This window comes from Desmodus rotundus, chromosome 2, assembly GCF_022682495.2.
Source record: "Desmodus rotundus isolate HL8 chromosome 2, HLdesRot8A.1, whole genome shotgun sequence".
Taxonomy (NCBI): Eukaryota; Metazoa; Chordata; class Mammalia; order Chiroptera; family Phyllostomidae; genus Desmodus; species Desmodus rotundus.
The window spans coordinates 24,916,284-24,932,941 of NC_071388.1; the positions used below are offsets into that span (position 1 = coordinate 24,916,284).

Here is a 16,658-nt window from a genome sequence, read left to right on the forward strand (position 1 = left end):
GGCCACAGCACAAGGTTCATCATATTGCATGATTCTGACACAGGTTTGCGTTGAGAATAAAGACCATCGTCCTGAAAGGACGGGATGTCTAGGATTTGCTTCAAAATAATCTAGTGGGAGTGGTGGATATAGGTGAGATAAGGTTTCCCTGGGTGGATCCCCACCAGAGTTTCATAGCAGGTACATAGGTACATAGGGGTTCAATGTAATATTCAATCGTGTAAATGGCTGAAGTGTTTCTATAATGTAAAGTTATTTTTTAAAAGCCAAAAAGAAACATAAGTATAAAGCTGATCCTGTGAACTATCTTAGGACTTAGAGTAAGGGAACTCCTTATCATCCTCCAGTTATCCTTGTCCTTGTCATTGATTAGTGGCTCAGCCATTCCTCTGCATTCACTGCAAAGCTTAGCCCTTGCTCCTCCTCTTCCCTTCTTTCCAAGCTCTTTTCTCACTTGGAAATTTTAGTGAGCTGATGTGTGGTTGGTCCAGTGCTTCATACCTGCAATGCCAATGGCCTGCACTTTCGCTCCCTCTCAGCAGCCCACTCTCCCTTGATTAGACTTTAGACCGTGTTTAAAATGATGCAAATCTCTATTGCTGACTGCCTAGCACTGTGGCTAAGACCTTCAGGTTATGTTTTGTTACAGAATTTACTTTTTCTCAATATTGGTCAACACATAAAACACATTTTATATGTAAAAACTCCAGCCATTTCTGGCTTAAAGTCCTTCAGGTCTCTCCATGAATTTCAAGTTCAATTCAAGTTCAGTATCCTTCACATCCAGTTCTTGCTTCCCTACCATTTCCAGCCTCTTTCCCTACTGACCTCAGATATTCCCTCTCTTTTCCAGCTATACCACTTCCTTCATTTGTAGGTAACAAGCCATGCCTTCTCACACCTCCAAACACTTGACTATACAGTTCCCTAAGATTGGAATGACCTGGTATCATTCTGCTCCTGGGGGACTTCAGCAACTTTTGTTTATAACCTCAAGACTCAATTCAAGCATCACTCCCTTTGGAAGGCTTCCCTGAGCTGTTCACATGGAGTTAACTGTCCCCTCCTGTACTTTTCTTCATAGCACTCTTAGACTCCACCCATCCTAATACTTTGAAAGCCAACTGCAATCAATGACAGTCTTTGTTTCCTTTCTAGACCATGAGTTCTTTGACTGATTTCAATTCTTTCTTCCCAGAACCCAGCCCAATACCTGGCAAATAGTAGGTATTTCAATGAATGTCTGAATGAACAGAGGAATGGATAAATGAATGCTGTTAACTCCTTAAGACAGTACGCCCCTACCCAAGGGCCTTCTCCAGAGGACTGAGTCGGTGCTCTTAGGCCTGGCAGCCCCTCCAGTTGCCTCCTAACTACCTCCTCAACCCACCTTGACCCATCTCGCTCTAGCTGTACCTGGATTGTCCCGTCACTGCTGAGTCCGTCCAACTTGGTGTTTCACCCAGACGCATGTTATCCAGAGTGTGGTGTGCAGTAATTTTTAGGTGATACTCAAACAAACGTCATTTGACAGCCTTGTGTTTACAATCATGTATATTCAGCGGGGGGAAGGGATTGAACACATAAAAACTACGATTTCACCGAGAATACTTCCCAGGATGAGACAAACACAGGAAGTGCATGGTAATCAACCTCACCTGGGCCTCGTAAATCAGGGGCAAGGTGCTCAGGCACAATCATATAAATGTTCCAAGCCCTCTGGAACTGAACCCTCAGCCGTGCCCATTAACGCAGACAGCCAGGAATCACACCAACAAGGGGGGGCTCCTGTACTGAAGTCCACGGGCACCTCTGCTATATTCAGTGATATGTTGAAATGTCACTTCCGGAAGTTGCTTTAAATGTGTATAAACACCTAAATATAACAGTTAAAATAGTTAAATATCTTTTGAGTTGTCCAAGCACATCCTCGTGTGAATTCAGCTAGTGTGGGTTATACAAAAACTGAGAAATCTGTCTCTCTGACGCGGATCCTCATCTTTGTCTAAAACTATCTATTAGGATATCTAGCTATTTCGATTAAAAAGTTCCATTCTTCTCAATAAGAAACTTTTGTTCAGCCATACATTTTATTAGCTAATTCGATTTATTCTATTTTTTGTGGCATTTTTACTTTATATTTAAAAAATTTTAAGAACATTGTATTTATAGAATTTACTATATTTTATCAAATCTAATATACCATTGATACATAAAACATAACTATTTTGTGTGTTCCTAAGAATAACAGAAATGTTGCCAATTATAATTTCAAGACGACATTGATTCAAAAACACATCCCAATTTCAGAGGTGTTAAAATTTTTTAAAGTATGTCCTAATTGCCCCAGCTGGGGTAACTCAGTGGATTGAGTGCCAGCCTGTGAACCGAAAGGTCATCGGTTTGATTCCCAGTCAGGGCACAGGCCTGGGTTGTGGGCCTGGTCCCCATTTGGGGGCATGAGAGAGGCAAACACACAAATTGATGTGTGAGAGAAACACCTTAGTACTCCACTAACCGAAGGTCCCCCTAGTTACAGTCCCAGTGTTAGGTTCAATTTCATGGAACGGTAGTGATGTGTTGTTCTAATGCATTCTTCCTTCAGTTCAGAAGCCAGCAAACTGGCCTGTGGGCCAAATCCAACCTGTGTTAGGATGGCTTGAGAGTTAAGAGTTTTTACATTTTTAAACAGTTGCTTAAAATTTTTTTAAAGAAAATGAATGTGTATGAAACTGTATGGCCCACAAAGCTGAAAATATTTATGATTTAGCCCTTTACCAAAAAAGTTTGCCAACCCCTGCTTCAATCCATTATAACCTCAAAATATTTTTGGCTCAATCTATATTTTGAAATATAGATTCAAAATATAGAAAATCTGATATTAAAATCTTAAAATTAGTAAACGATTTATGGAACCATAAAATTATTTGTTTTATGAAAGGCAACATCACAGAATTTATATCAATAAATTCTAACTCATCCAAACAATTATTTCTGATGAAATCCTTTCAGCATATTCAGAATCATTCATTTTAAGTAAAATAAATATGCTAATTTATTCCCTATTTCATAAAGTATTACCACCTATTTTGTGATTATTGGAAAGACATTGAAAAACACAAGGGGATACAAAGGTAAAAATGTCACCTGCAATCTTATCTACAGTTAAGCCCTGTTAACATTTGGCTACATGTTCTTCTAGGCATATCCCTTTAATGTTTAAAATGTGGATCACGTTGTATGTAAAACAGTATACCCTCTCTTATTCACTTAATGTTGTAATTTTCAAAAACATCTCATTTGACTGCATTTATTTCACAGAATGAATATGTCACAATTTATTTAAACATCTTCCCATTTTTTGACATTTAGGTTGAAACTAATTTTTCACTATTGTAAATGCCACAGTGAGCTTCTTTATGCATAAATCTAGATCTTAATTTCTGTGTCCTTAGGCTAGACTTTTGAAAAGACTTAAGTATTGTCTCCCTCATTCTGTTCCTTGTCTTTTTTGCAAACGCATTCTTCTTCTCCCAGATCTATAAATGATGAAATTCCTCAGGGCTAGAAACTTGGCCTGTTCTCCTTACTCTCTATATTTGTCTCCAAACGAGTCTGTTATTCTCAAGATTTTGAATGCCATCTACATGCTCTGATGCCCGTATTTACATCTCCAACCCCACTCTCTCTTCTAAGTTCCAGACCGACACATCCAAGTACTTACTCGTCACCTCTACTTGTGTGTCTTACATTATCTCAAGTAGAAAATATCCAAAAAGGATTCCACATCGTCCCTCCTTCTGCTCCCCTACCACACTCCCCTCCTCCTTACTGCCCATCTCAAGAGGCATCACCTTTCTGCTTCTGACACGCACCAGGAAACCATCAGGGACATCTCTCTGTCTCTCACCACCCCATCTAGTCAGTCACCAGGGCCTGTTGATTCTACCACTTAAATATACCTTTAACGTTTCTATTTCTCTCCGTCTCCCCAACCCCTCCTAAGCCACATTCATCTCTCTCCTGGACCACTTGCTGTATTTGCTTCCTAATTGGTCTGTTTCTATTCCTGTCCTGCTCTGTCTTCCTATCCCCCTTTGCAAGTCTCCACCATGGAGAAAGTTTCTAAAAGTGTCAGTCTGCTTTTACAACTCATAAGTGGCTGTGAAGAGAAATATCTCACTGGCAACCCCTCTTCTTGCCACTTCTGCCCTTACTCTCTTGCTCCAACCCTGTGAGTGGTTTGCTTTCAGCTATTCAGCTATTGTGCTCTGCTTCTTCTAGCCTTAAAACTTTTATTCAAGGTGTTCCCTCTGCCTGTTACACCCTTCCCTCCTGCCTCAGCTGGTCAGCCCTTTTCCTGACCTCTGGCCCAGCACACACACTACTCACGTGGTCTCAGCATCTAGGAGTCTGCTGTTTGGGTACTCACTACAAATCGTCAGCTAAACTATCATATGCAGAGTGGAGCAGAAGTAGGTTTACCATTGTGAGTTCATTCTTTTATGATTATTAATTATTGTATTATTTTCCACACGAACAACTGTAACCTTACTTTTGCCCCATTCTGTATTTTTTCCTTGAAATATCTGTTTTTTCACTAGACTGAAGTTCCATTTTGTGTAAATAGTGTTTGTCTCTTTCACCACAGTATCTCCCAGTGTGTGGCATGTCATAGGGGCTCAATAAAGTTGTTAAATTAGTCACAGGCATGGGGTATAAAAGTTGTAAAGACATTTAAAACATGTTATCACATGGTATTCCAGAAAGTTTATATCAACCAATTTATACCCACCAGCAGTATATGAGTGTTCCTTTGATCACACCCATCCTGACATGGAGTATTATAGTTTTAAATAACTTTTAAATATTTTACAGGCAAAATGTTATCTCATTGTTATTGAAATTGCATTTTTTGGATTGCTAGTGAAGATGAACATTGTTCACAAATTGATAGGCTCTCGTATATTTTTCTCTGGTTTTTAAATTCATGACACATTGCTTCTATTGAACCATTTTTATTGGGAAAATTTGGAAGCTTATTTAGATGAATTATCTTTCTACCCATAAAACACCACCACCAAACCTACTTAGCTTCCTCCGAAGGGGTGGGCGGCTTTGGAAAATGCTGCTCCCCAAGATTTATGCTTAGTCATTGATGACTCCCCCTTACTTTGGGTGATAATATAATTCATCACGTCAACAGGGCCACTTTGGGGAGTGAAGGAGGGCGCCATTAATAATTATGCTGGGACAGCAGGAGTAAAGCAGGGCCATCCTGTATAATCCAAGACACGTGGCCTCCCTAACTCATCTTCATGCAGACATAGAGCTCTGGGGATCTAGAGCTGAGAGCAGAGGTCCAAATGGTGATCCATGGATCAATTGAGGATAAACGTGCTTTTTGTCCTGAACTTTAATATAGATGCCTTTGTGCTGTGCTGTTCAGTGACTCGGTGACTCTCCCTGGCACTCCCTGTCTACAATTCTGCCTGTTTCACTCATTTACCTCACCTCACCGACCCTTGGAGGCATCTCACAATTTCAGACAACTCTCCTTTTGTGATGAGGCCAGTGGCCCAAATTGCTGCAGAGACTGTCTTGCCTATAAACGCAGAGCTAGTCAGAGGTGGGGCCTTGCAGGTTCACGCCCATTCCCCCACGCTGCCTCCTTCATCACCTCCAGATGCATTCCTTCTGCCTGCATTGCCCTGACAATGCCAGAGCTATTTCTGACTTTATAGTGCTTCCAAGATTACGTCAACAAGTGATCAGAACAGGGTTTTCACTTCCTAGAGTGTCTTGTGAGACGTTCCTCTTTCACAAGCCTAACACAACAAAGTACAAGGCACGCGATGTCTGAGGCAGCCCATCTTGTCCTGGGGCTACATGCCCACGGCCTCATCACTTGTGATGCTTCCTCGAGCTCATGCCCTGTGTCTACCAACTTTCCCAGCGCTTCCTAAATATCTTTTTATGTAACTTATACCCTTCCATGAAGCTCAAAAAATAAATTCAGAGTCACTTACAGACTTGCATGTTCAAGAACTGCTAGTAACTTAAGGAAAGTAAACTATGATGACAGAAAAATCCTGGAAAAAGAAAGACTGGGAGAGTTTAGATACGTTGAATTTCTGCAGTGCCGTGCGATAGGAGGCATGGCTTTCCTAGAAGAGCAGCAGCCTGCCCCTTCCAGGCTTGTCCACAGGAACAAACTTCTGACCAGAGGAATTACCACTAGAGCCCCAGTGGACTGCTGTGCAGACTGTGCACCGCACAACTCCAGGGGGCGCCCTTTACCTTCAGTCACATCCATGAGAATGGTGCCAGGTTGTCCCTCCTGGCAGGGACTTGCGGTGCAGTGCACACCCTCCTGGCACTGAACAGGGCGCATCCTGTGTGGCCACGTGCGGAGGTCCTGACTGACACCCGCCAGGTGACTTTCCTCTGATAAAGACACTTACCCCTTTGCTGCAGGTAGTGTTGCCTTACCAGTCAGGGCCTACGGAATCTCCGGGGTGATCTGCATTTCCAACATGCGTTCGCGTGGTTTCTGTTAGCTCCGTAGTATTTGTTGAGCCAAGTGTCCTGGTTTCAGGTTTAGAAAATAGGTCATTGGAGCTATTTTTTATGGGCTGAGGTTACCTAGATTTTGCCATTTCATTTTTATTGAGGAAAGCATAGGAAACAAATGCTATCTCATGGTTTGCTAGATAATCAAAATATTTAAGAGGTTAATGTTTCTTAAAGTTTTTTCCATTAAAGTATATAGTTCTAGAGACAGATCCCACATACACCTAAAACAAGTTTTTTCTTTCTTTCATTTACAAAGTATCTACACACAGACCTATTAGTCTGTAGACAGACTAATAAGTTAAGATTAACCCATTGGCTCTACATAAATAAAGGAAAAATACCACACATTCCACCTGCCTAATGGAGAGAGACCTTGGTTTTGAATTAGCGGAGAAACCAACTTTGTACCTCCTAACAAGGAAGGCGATGAAACAATTCAGAGGTGAAATCCCAGGGGTCTTTAAGCTGGAAGAAGCCTCTAGTTCATTCACTTATTCACTCATTCAATTGATTCTTACAATTTGCTTAACACAATGATCTTGCAGTCTGGCCTCCTTCCGGAGGAACCTGAGGTCACAAAGCTGGTTAGAGACAGGGCTGGAAACCAAGCCCAGATGCCCAGGACACTTCACCCACAGTGCTCTTAAATATTCCCACATAGTTACATGCAGGTGATGGAATTAAGAGAGCATTTGTGTACTGTATGTGACTCGCATGTAGTTCATGTGATAAAGATGGAATACAAACCCCATTGCCAGCTGTTTCTTTATTACTCTGCATGCCACAACTTGGAGAAGTTCAGCGTTAGGGCTAAATAACTTCAGCATTTGGGAGTTTTGCAGACAGATCTGTTTCCAACCTACTTATACTCCTTATAGTTTAACTATTTCAATCATGTCTTTTCTCAAGTGTTGTCTTTACAGATTAGAATCCTGTAAGTAGCACTGACCTCATTCCTACCTACCCTTTGAATATGATTGCAGTTTCCTACCCGTGACAAAAATTAATAACCCAATCTCATGGTGGGTATCTTCCTAAAGCATTTGTTTTGGGGGGAACTTAAGGCACGTAGCTCATAACAACGTGAACTTTCATTTTCTGAGGTGTCTGTACTCTGCCTTTTCACAATGAAATCTCCCAACTTGCTGAACTTGTTGACAGTTGAGGAGGTCAAGCACGTGTGAGCAGAAGAGAACAGCTGCTCTTGCCAGCTGCCTTCTGCTCTGCATAGCGCAACTGCTGCCCAAGGAGCCTCTGCAGGGCAGGGGACTGGGAAGGAGTGTGAAGTTGCTGCAAGGAGACCCTGCTGACATTGTGCCTGGTAAACTCATCCATATGCATCTGCACCAAGGGATGCTGAATTTCAGCTGGGTGACTAAGAGTAAGGATAATGAAGTCAAACTACCCAGGTTCAAATCCTGGCTCTGCCGCCTAGCTTTTCAGCTTGTTGACGTCAGGCAAGTTACTTAACCTCACTGTCTTCCGCATCCACATCTATAAATGGGAATGATAGTGTCTTCACACAGTCTTTGAGTGTTAAAAGATTAAATATTATTATAATTAATAATCCTAGCAACAAATATTTATGGTGCTTCTATTTCATTCCATTTGCCATGAACAAGATAGAAATGTCCTTGCCCTTCATAGAATTTAGGGTATTTTTTCACACTAGGAGCCCTGACCCATTTAAGGGTTATGAAATCAATGTAATAAGGTGTTACTAGATTTTGTTTTAAATGAAGTAGGATAGGATTTTACAAAATAAGAGTTGTATAAAACTTTTTTTCAGTTACATATGTTTTTATATTTGTGTGTGGCCTGGGTCTTGAGATAAAGTGGATTTCTTGAGTAGTGGAAAAGATAAGCAATTACACAGCAATTTCCATACAGCATGTGTGATAGATGCGGTGAATGTCATGGAAGCTTAGGAAGGTCACCTGACCCCATAGGGCAGGGATAGAGAATCAGGGAAGCCTCCCAAGAGGAGGTGACATCTAACCTGAGACTTAAATGATGAGTAGAAATTTGCCAAAAGAAGTTGGGGGAGATTGGGCAGGCAGCAGTTCCTTTAAGGGCAGTGAGGAGTCCTGGAGGGCTTTAACGAAGCCTGGGAGAGACTTGCTCAGATTTGCATTTGAGGAAGACCACTCTGACTGCCTGAGGAGGAAGAGCAGAGATAGTGTGGCGACTGTTCCGTCATTTCAGGACACAGGTGGACAGGACTCAGTGACGGATGGGGGAAGGTGCTGGTCTGGGATGACTCCCACTTTACTCACATCTCTGATGTTTACTGTACGAAGGTGGCAGGGGACAGATCTTAGTCTGTAAGCGCCAAGCCTCTACCTTGAGGAGACCTTCTGGAACAGGAAGACAGGACCTTTCAGACACTCTGCAGCTCATCTCTCCGTCCTCGGCCTGCCGGACGTGTCTGTAGACTGTTGCCGGCCTCGGGGTTGTCAGGGCTTCCAGTTTCAAAATAGGATGGTTCTTGGCATGCGGTGGAAAGCTGGAAACAGAATGGACCCCTGGCTACTCAGGCACCTTGCATGAAGAGAGAGGAAAAAAAAAGAAACCTGGTAGTTTCCCATCTGATCCAGAATATTTGGACAAAAAATAATTTGAAAGGACAGATAATTCAAAGATGTTTGTATTTGGCTTTGAAATGCCACACATTTTTGGCAGTGTATTTACCTTGCCAAATGTTTTTCTAAGGCCTCATTTTGCATTCCCTGAACAGAGACCATCTGGGCAGCAGCGACAAGAGCTGAAGCCCAGGAGGGAGTCTGGGTGGGTGGCTGAGGAGGTCCCAAAGTTTGAAAAGTGAACTGAGACCGCAAGTCTCTCTTCCCACTCCGGCTGCTCAATACCTACCTGCTGCGACCTCTGTCCTGCCACAGAGCAGGGAACTTTCTCTGACCTAAGCCTTGCCAAGTCACATGGGGACGTGAAAAGCAGCTGTCTGGTTCCCAGCACACTACCCATGTCTCTGAACACTCCTAGAGCCACCTCCATCCCACAGTGGGGCAGCCAGCTGACCCGGGCTCCGCAGCAACCTCAAAACCAAACCATATTTGGAGCACAAGGCAGGCTCCTTACAGGCCTTACCGTAAAAGACATTCTAAGTTACAATCAGTCCTGTAAAGAGCTCCGGAACTGAAAGCCCCTTTTCCTGTTATTCATAAGATTGCTGTTTCCAGAAAAGTCAGAAGATTAGCTTATCTTCCCTGGCTCAGGCTTACCCAGGAGAGGAAAGAGTCTCACTCCACTGAAATCACTTAAACAAAGGGTCTCTGCACCAAGTCCCCATTAGGACCTCGAAGGAATGTCAGGGTGGCAGCCACTCCCTATCGAAGAATCCTAAGCATTCCCCTGGTCCTCCATCTGGCATCTGGACCCTGCCAAGCCAGGGCAGCTAGACAGGGCCCTGTCTAGGCTAGAATTCGCTGGGAGTAATTAGTAACAGGTCCAAATCTGAAAGTTCAGAGAAACTGGTTTTCCTCAGACTATTGTAAAATGGAGTGCTGTTTCTCTATCCTCTCCCCGCCCCCGGCCCATAAAATTATAAACAATTCAAGTGCGCACATAGTGATTTGAGATAGGTACACCTTCTGCAAGGATCCCCTCTCCCCCGACCTGGTTGAAAACCCCAGCACAGGGTCCTTTGACGCCGTTTATGAACAACCGACAGAAGCAAAGCCGTCTAGGTGCCAGGAGTGTGTCACCTGATACCTTCTTCTTCCCCTCCTTTATTGTCTCCTTGCTTGGAGGTGGCCAAAGAGGGCTTTGGAGGCTCGCCCGAACAGAGAGATTCTCTATGACCATGCCAGGAATCAGCCCCATCGCACACTTACTCCTCCCTTCCCCATACACACACCTCTCTTGAGGTTGCCACCCTCAGAGTGCAGCCGGGAGGGAAGGAAAACGAGCTAAAGCAACAGGTTCCACCCACAGTCAGAACTTGAAAGGGAGGGCGGGTAGGCGACTGGCGCTGAGTGGTGGAGGAGAGGAAGCGGCGAGGAGGAAGGTGGAAGGGAAACGCATGACAACCGCGCACACGTCACTCGGGCTCCCACATGGGCTTGTGTATGTTCGCGTGGGGGGGAGGGAGGTCCTTCACGAGGTCACTCGGGGACTTTCGCGTGGGTTAGGAGGCGTCCAGCCCGCGCTTTGTGGTGTCGGGAGGCTTAGGCGTGGTAACCAGCCCTTCAGAGCGGGCTCGGGGCGCGCCCAGGAAATGCGAGTGTGTCTGGGGGTTGAATTCACCACCCACTCCACGGCGCCGCCCCTGCTAATTGACCTGCTCTGTGCCCCTAACGCCCCGCGCCTCTTCCCTTGGGGTCTGTTCCCGGCCCCTCCAACCCCATCCCCGCCCGACCTCCCGCCCCGGTCTGCTGCTGCGAAAACCGGGAGAGCGGACTGCGCCGCGCCCGGCATCCTCTGGGCATGCTCGGTGGCGGGACCGCTCTGCTGCCGGGAGGGCGCGTCCTCCCTCCCCCAGGGCGGCGGCGGCGCCTGCGGCGACTGCCGCCGCGCCCCGGCCTGTCACACCTTTGGGGGCAGCGGGGCCGCCCCGTTCAGCGGGAGCCCAGAGCGCCCACCTACCCCCAGCCTTCCGGCGAGCGGAGGAAGGGCCAGCCAGGGAGGCGCGGAGGCGGGAGTCAGACCTCTCCGCTGCCGGCAGCTCCTTAGAAAGTACAGCTCAGCTGGCGAGTGGAGCCGGGCTCCCCACCGCCCGCGGCGGGTGGGGCGGGGCCGGGTGGGTGGTGGTCTCAGCGCGTAGACCGAGGTGCGAATTTGGTACCCACCCACCCTCTTCTCAGTCCCCGCCTCCGGGGAATTATAATTCTCTGGGAAAGTGTCGGGTTCTCGGAGAATCCTTGGGGCGGGGTGCAGGGGCGCGCCTGGCGCAAAATGGTTAAAACAAAGTCCGCGCGCGCCCCGCGGCCCCTTTTAAGGAAAGTGTGCAGGCTGGTGGCTGGACAACCCCTTTGCTGATTTGAGTTAGTTGCCCGGAGGAAGTCTGGTTGTGGCAGGAGGGGGGTGGGATAAGGGATGCCTCAGGCTGGTGCCGGCTCCCGCCCCCAGGCCTCCGGTGGGGCGCACCTCCGGCCAGACGGGCGCAGCGCGCCGGGCCGTGGCGTTAGCGGCGGGCGGCGGGCAGCCGGAGCTAGCTCGGCCCGGAGGCTCACTCTCTCTGCCTCCTCCCTCCAGGATTACCGAGAGGATGGGATGGATCTAGGCAGTGACGCCGGCAGCAGCAGCAGCAGCAGCCGCGCCAGTTCGCAGTCCAACTCCACCAAAGTGACCCCTTGCTCCGAGTGCAAATCGTCGTCGTCGCCGGGGGGCAGCCTGGACTTGGTGTCTGCCCTGGAGGACTATGAGGAGCCCTTCCCGGTTTACCAGAAGAAGGTGATTGATGAGTGGGCGCCGGAGGAGGACGGGGAGGAGGAGGAAGAGGAGGACGAGCGCGACGAGCCAGGGTACCGGGATGACCGCTGTCCCGCCCGGGAGCCGGGGGACGTGAGCGCCAGGACCCGCAGCGGCGGCGGTAGGGGGGCCACCACCGCCATGCCGCCCCCGGTGCCAAATGGCAATCTCCACTCGCACGACCCCCAGGACCTCAGGCATAATGGCAATGTGGTGGTGGCCAGCTGGCCGAGCGGCACTCGAGGCCCCCGCCGGGCGGTGCAGAAGCCCCAGCCCACGGGGAGTCGGCGCGGCGCCCAGGGCCGGGTGACTGGGGGCCTCTGCCTTCAGCCCACGGACCCCGGGACCTGCATGCCGGCGGAGCCCCCGATGCCCCCAATGGACTGGGAGGCGCTGGAGAAGCATCTGGCTGGACTGCAGTTCCGGGAGCAGGAGGTGCGGAACCAGGGCCACGGGAGGACCAACTCCACCTCAGTAAGTTGGCCGGGGTGCGTGCCCACGCGCACACACACGCGTCCGCAGCCCGCGCACAGCCCGCACGCGCCCTCCTGGCGCTCCAGCCCGCCTGCGGCCCCATTCATCCACCCCCGAGGCTGGGGGCCGGGCCGGGCGGGGGAGCCTGCCTTCTGCTCCCCCGGGGTACGGTTGGTTGCTCAGTCTGCGAGCTGTCTGGCTTTGCTGGATGGGCGGAGTGGAGGGAGGGGCAGCGGGAGAGCAGCGGAAAGTCGGGTTAGTGGAACCGGCGACTCATTTTAATGGAATTACTTAGGGAGACGAAGCTGTGAGTCACTTGCCTGAAAATAAATCCGGGGAGGTTTTGGCACCGCAACCAGTGCCTGCGGGCGATATTTTAAATCGTTAATAGTTGTGGCTTTGTCGACCGTGGTGGGTCTTCCTCATTGCCACGGACGTCTCGCCCGCATGCAGGCTGTCCCCGTGCACACGCGCGCAGTCGCCCGCCCGCTCCTCCGGTCTGGCAACAGGGTTTGCTCCATCTCGCGTTGGAGCGAACGCTCTTGTGTTTGAATGGGCGGCTCGTCCATTCTGAAACCCGGCCTATCGTTGACCTGGGGCAAGGAGGCGCATTGACTTGCTGGGACGAGGGGGGCGTTCGAGCCCGCGTCGCGGGACTCGCTCCCCTTCCGCTGAATCCTCGTTGTTTTGAAAACGAGCCTCTGACCCCTCCTCACCGGAGGTCAGTACCTCCGCGCAGGAAGTCCAGGCGGGAGGGGCGCTGGCGTGGGGAACAGGGAGGCAGCCCCGGGAGGAGGGCTGGCTCGGTGATCAGAAGCTCTGACAGGTTCCGACTTGTCTCAGCAGCTTTCTGTGCCGCTTAGAAGAGAGCAGATAAATGGCTTAAAAGAAAGCATGAGTGTAGCTCCCCTCCCTATTTATCACGGTTTTGAGATAAAGCAACAGTTGTAATTTGAAATCACTGATGATGTCCCTAAATGGGGCCGAAGGGCACAGTTTAAATGAGCTGCTTTCCGCGGGTGGCAGCGGTGTGGCAGTGTGGGAAAACGCTTGCTTGCAGGTGCAATTTCTTCGGCTCCAGGGCCCTGGGGCTGCTGCAAATTGGGTGCGGGCACTTCTGACTTCAGGGGTGAGGACGGTAACTGCGTTTCACAGAGAAATTGGCATGGTTCCACCAGAGAGAGCCCTTCGCTGACAGAGCCCGAGGATTAGTGTCCCTTGGGAACCTACCTAGTAAATTAACACACTAGTTTTAATCCCAGCTTTACCATGGCCACTAGCAGACATGGAATCTTTCTATTACCGCCAATATATCTCTTGTAGCTTGCAATGGAAAACATCCTTTTCCTGCTTAGTGCTTAAGAAAAAGACTTCATTAAGCTCCCTGGACTTAAACAATAACCTGGAGATAAGCAAGTTTTGTTTACTATTGTGTGACATTTATCTATTTCGGGACAATGTAATAACTGGGTATCCACGTGAAGTTAGGATTTGATGGTGACAATGAGCTCCGTTATTCAAAAGTTATTAAACAAAATGTTATTAAGCACCCTTGTGTATGTGCTACATTGGAGGTGTGACTCTCAGTGCTGCCGTTACACCTCTGTCCACGTGGAACTGGAATTGCGGTGAGGGGCGGTAGGAATGCAGACAGAGCCCTGTGGGCACTGAAAATGTAATGGTTTCCTGACAACTGCCCCTCTGCCAACACACACACACACACACCCTTTCTCTTGTTTTCGTGAAGACTTTATGGACCTTTCCCTCTTGGGCAATCTTTGAAGCCAAAGCTGAATCCTCACCTAGGGAACAATTTGAATATTTGGGTTCCTCTCCTTCCTCCCCTCACTCCTCTCCCCAAACCTCCTGAAAATGTCCCTCTGGCCATTTCCTCCACAAGTCGCAGAGAGATTCGGGTCCCACTGCTTTAAAGCAAGTATGAGTACAGGAGAAGGGGGGATGGGAGGTGGCCTTGGAGGTTGTTTAATATTGGAATTTTCCGTGTTTTATTTTGTCTTTAACAAAAGTACTAGCCAATGTTAGTTTAGAAGAGTGCTTTTCGAAGTATGTTACCTTTGACATCACCTTAGCACTTAGGAAAAATGAAGTAGAATAGAGTTACTGTAGTCCATTGCAGGCAGTCATGGTCAGCTCGGCTCTAAAGCTTTCGTTTCCTTTTTGTGAGACACTGGGTCACAACGTGAGGTTTTTTCTCACCATGGATTGCTGTCATAACGGGTTGGAAAACCCTGATTTACATCCTGTTTACTTCTGTCTGGAATAAGAGGAGAATTTATAGCCATGAGGACAGAAATTTAGGAATCATGAAGGAACTATGGAAAAGAGAAAGCCTGTCTCGAAGGGATTGTTCAAATCAAACGATGTTTTTGCTACTCTTTAAAAAGTTGTGTGTAACTGGAATTACCACATACTGCTGGGGAAGGGGGTATACATGAGAAAGAGACGCAGGTGTTCATTCACCTGTGAAGAGAGCCACATAAGCTTGTTCCCATCCCAGGGCTTCTGCCCATTCTCCTTTGGAATCCAGTGGCTGGTTCCTTCTAGTCATTCCAGACCCTGTTCGGTTCTGGCTCTCACCTTCTCAGAGCGGCTGTCCTGACCACACTCCCGAGTGGAAGGCACTCCACCTCCTCCCCAGCCGCTCCTGGTGTACTTCCTACTGCGTATCACTACCTGGTGTTACCTTGCTCTCCTTCATTTCAGTCTCTCTAGAATCTTGACAGGGGAGTGCAGGGGTCTTACCCGTCTTTTAATTGCTGTAACCTAGTGCCCGTGACAGTGCCCGGGATATAGTGAGCTCTCAAATACAAACTGCATGAGGAATGAAGGACTTCTATGACCCACACACCACAGACCTAAACCACCCCTCTCACTTTACAGTTGAGGAAACTGGCACTAGGAGTTGCTTAGTGATTTGTCGAAGGTCCAGAGAGAAACCTATGAAATCGGTTTTGCCCTTTCTGCTGACACCAGCCTATGGGGTTTTTTTCTTCTCCTTTTAATGCTTAAAATAATTTGAAATAAAAGGAAAGGAAAGAGCCCCCCCCACCCCCCGTAGTAACTTAAAGGGTTCCCTAACTAGTCCTGTCTTCCACTTCCTTAGTGTTAGGCATAGAAGTAAACTCAGACAGGGTTTGGCTGGGTTTGTTTTAACAGAATAACCTCGAGTTCTGCAGAGCAAGACCAAGACAGAATTCAGGTCTTCCCTCTCCCTATCCAGGTCTCTCTTTTCCTCCTGGGCTATGGCAGTACACTCAGAAGGACAGGCTGAGGTTTCAAAAATGTGTTGGCAATCAAGGAAGACCTAGAGGCAAATGGAAAAAACTCACAATGTTCAGGTGGGATCTGAAACCTAGGGCTGACCGTCTCTCCTTGAGGGGTTTAAGCAGCTCACCTCTCCCTCGGTGCTGGGTGCCAGTGGAGGGGGATGAGGTTGGACGCTGCCAGGAGCTGTTGGTGTCAGAGCAGAGGTACCTGAGAGGTCCTGAAGGAAACACTTTGGTGACCTCACTTCCTGCTGTCTTCTCAGAGCTGGCTGCTTCCAGGCAAACCTGTGTCCCCTCAGGGGCCCAAACCCCTCCTTGGTGTCCCAAGCCCCCAACTTGATGACAGAGCCCGGAGGGCAGCAAGGTTACTTTGTTGCACTGACTTTTCCCAGTAGCTCCATGGAGCCTGGAGCAAATGCCTGATGCAGGTTGGGAGGAAGAGACGTTCAATTCAACAACAAGAGTTCATCCCGTAGGTACCCCTTCCAGGTGGCCAGCCCCTGGTCACACGGTATCCATGTGTTTCTCACATCCCTGCCCTGGGCTATATCACCTCAGGTGTGTCAGCGTGCATGGGCCTCACACAGTTAAGGAGTAAAGAAGGATACCGGGCGTTAGTGCTTTTGATGCCAGATTTGGGACCATGGAGGCAATGTTAAAGGAGTCCTGCTCCCATATGTTTGTATTCGTCTTAAATGCTCGTCTCCCTGCCTCCTCTGCCGCAGGTGAACTGGCTAGGACGATCCCAAGGGAAACCAGGAGTTCCTCTCTTTTCTTCTGCTTCTCCAGAATGTACTTTGCAAAGTGTAGCAAAATGTAGTTTGTCACAGTATCACTCTTTCTGCCAACTCGAGGGGCTTCCACACTCACCCTAAGGTGGTGGTGATGCCCACT

At 48.2% G+C, this 16,658-nt stretch overlaps 1 protein-coding gene across 7 annotated transcripts in view; it reads left to right on the forward strand.

Moving 5' to 3' along the window:
• The window catches only part of SCHIP1 (schwannomin interacting protein 1), a 143,675-nt gene that overhangs the window by 10,331 nt on the left and 116,686 nt on the right, over window positions 1-16,658 (forward strand). The window contains exons 1-2 of one of the 7 annotated variants that reach the window (XM_053918053.2): window positions 10,520-10,659; window positions 11,788-12,477. In XM_053918053.2, coding sequence (XP_053774028.1) covers window positions 11,806-12,477 — 672 coding nt within the window. In that variant the 5' untranslated portion in view covers window positions 10,520-10,659; window positions 11,788-11,805. Of the gene's footprint in view, window positions 1-10,519; window positions 10,660-11,131; window positions 11,363-11,437; window positions 12,478-16,658 lie in introns of those variants that run through there. The other 6 variants (XM_045197353.2, XM_045197365.2, XM_045197349.2 and 3 more) reach the window with 6 other exon arrangements.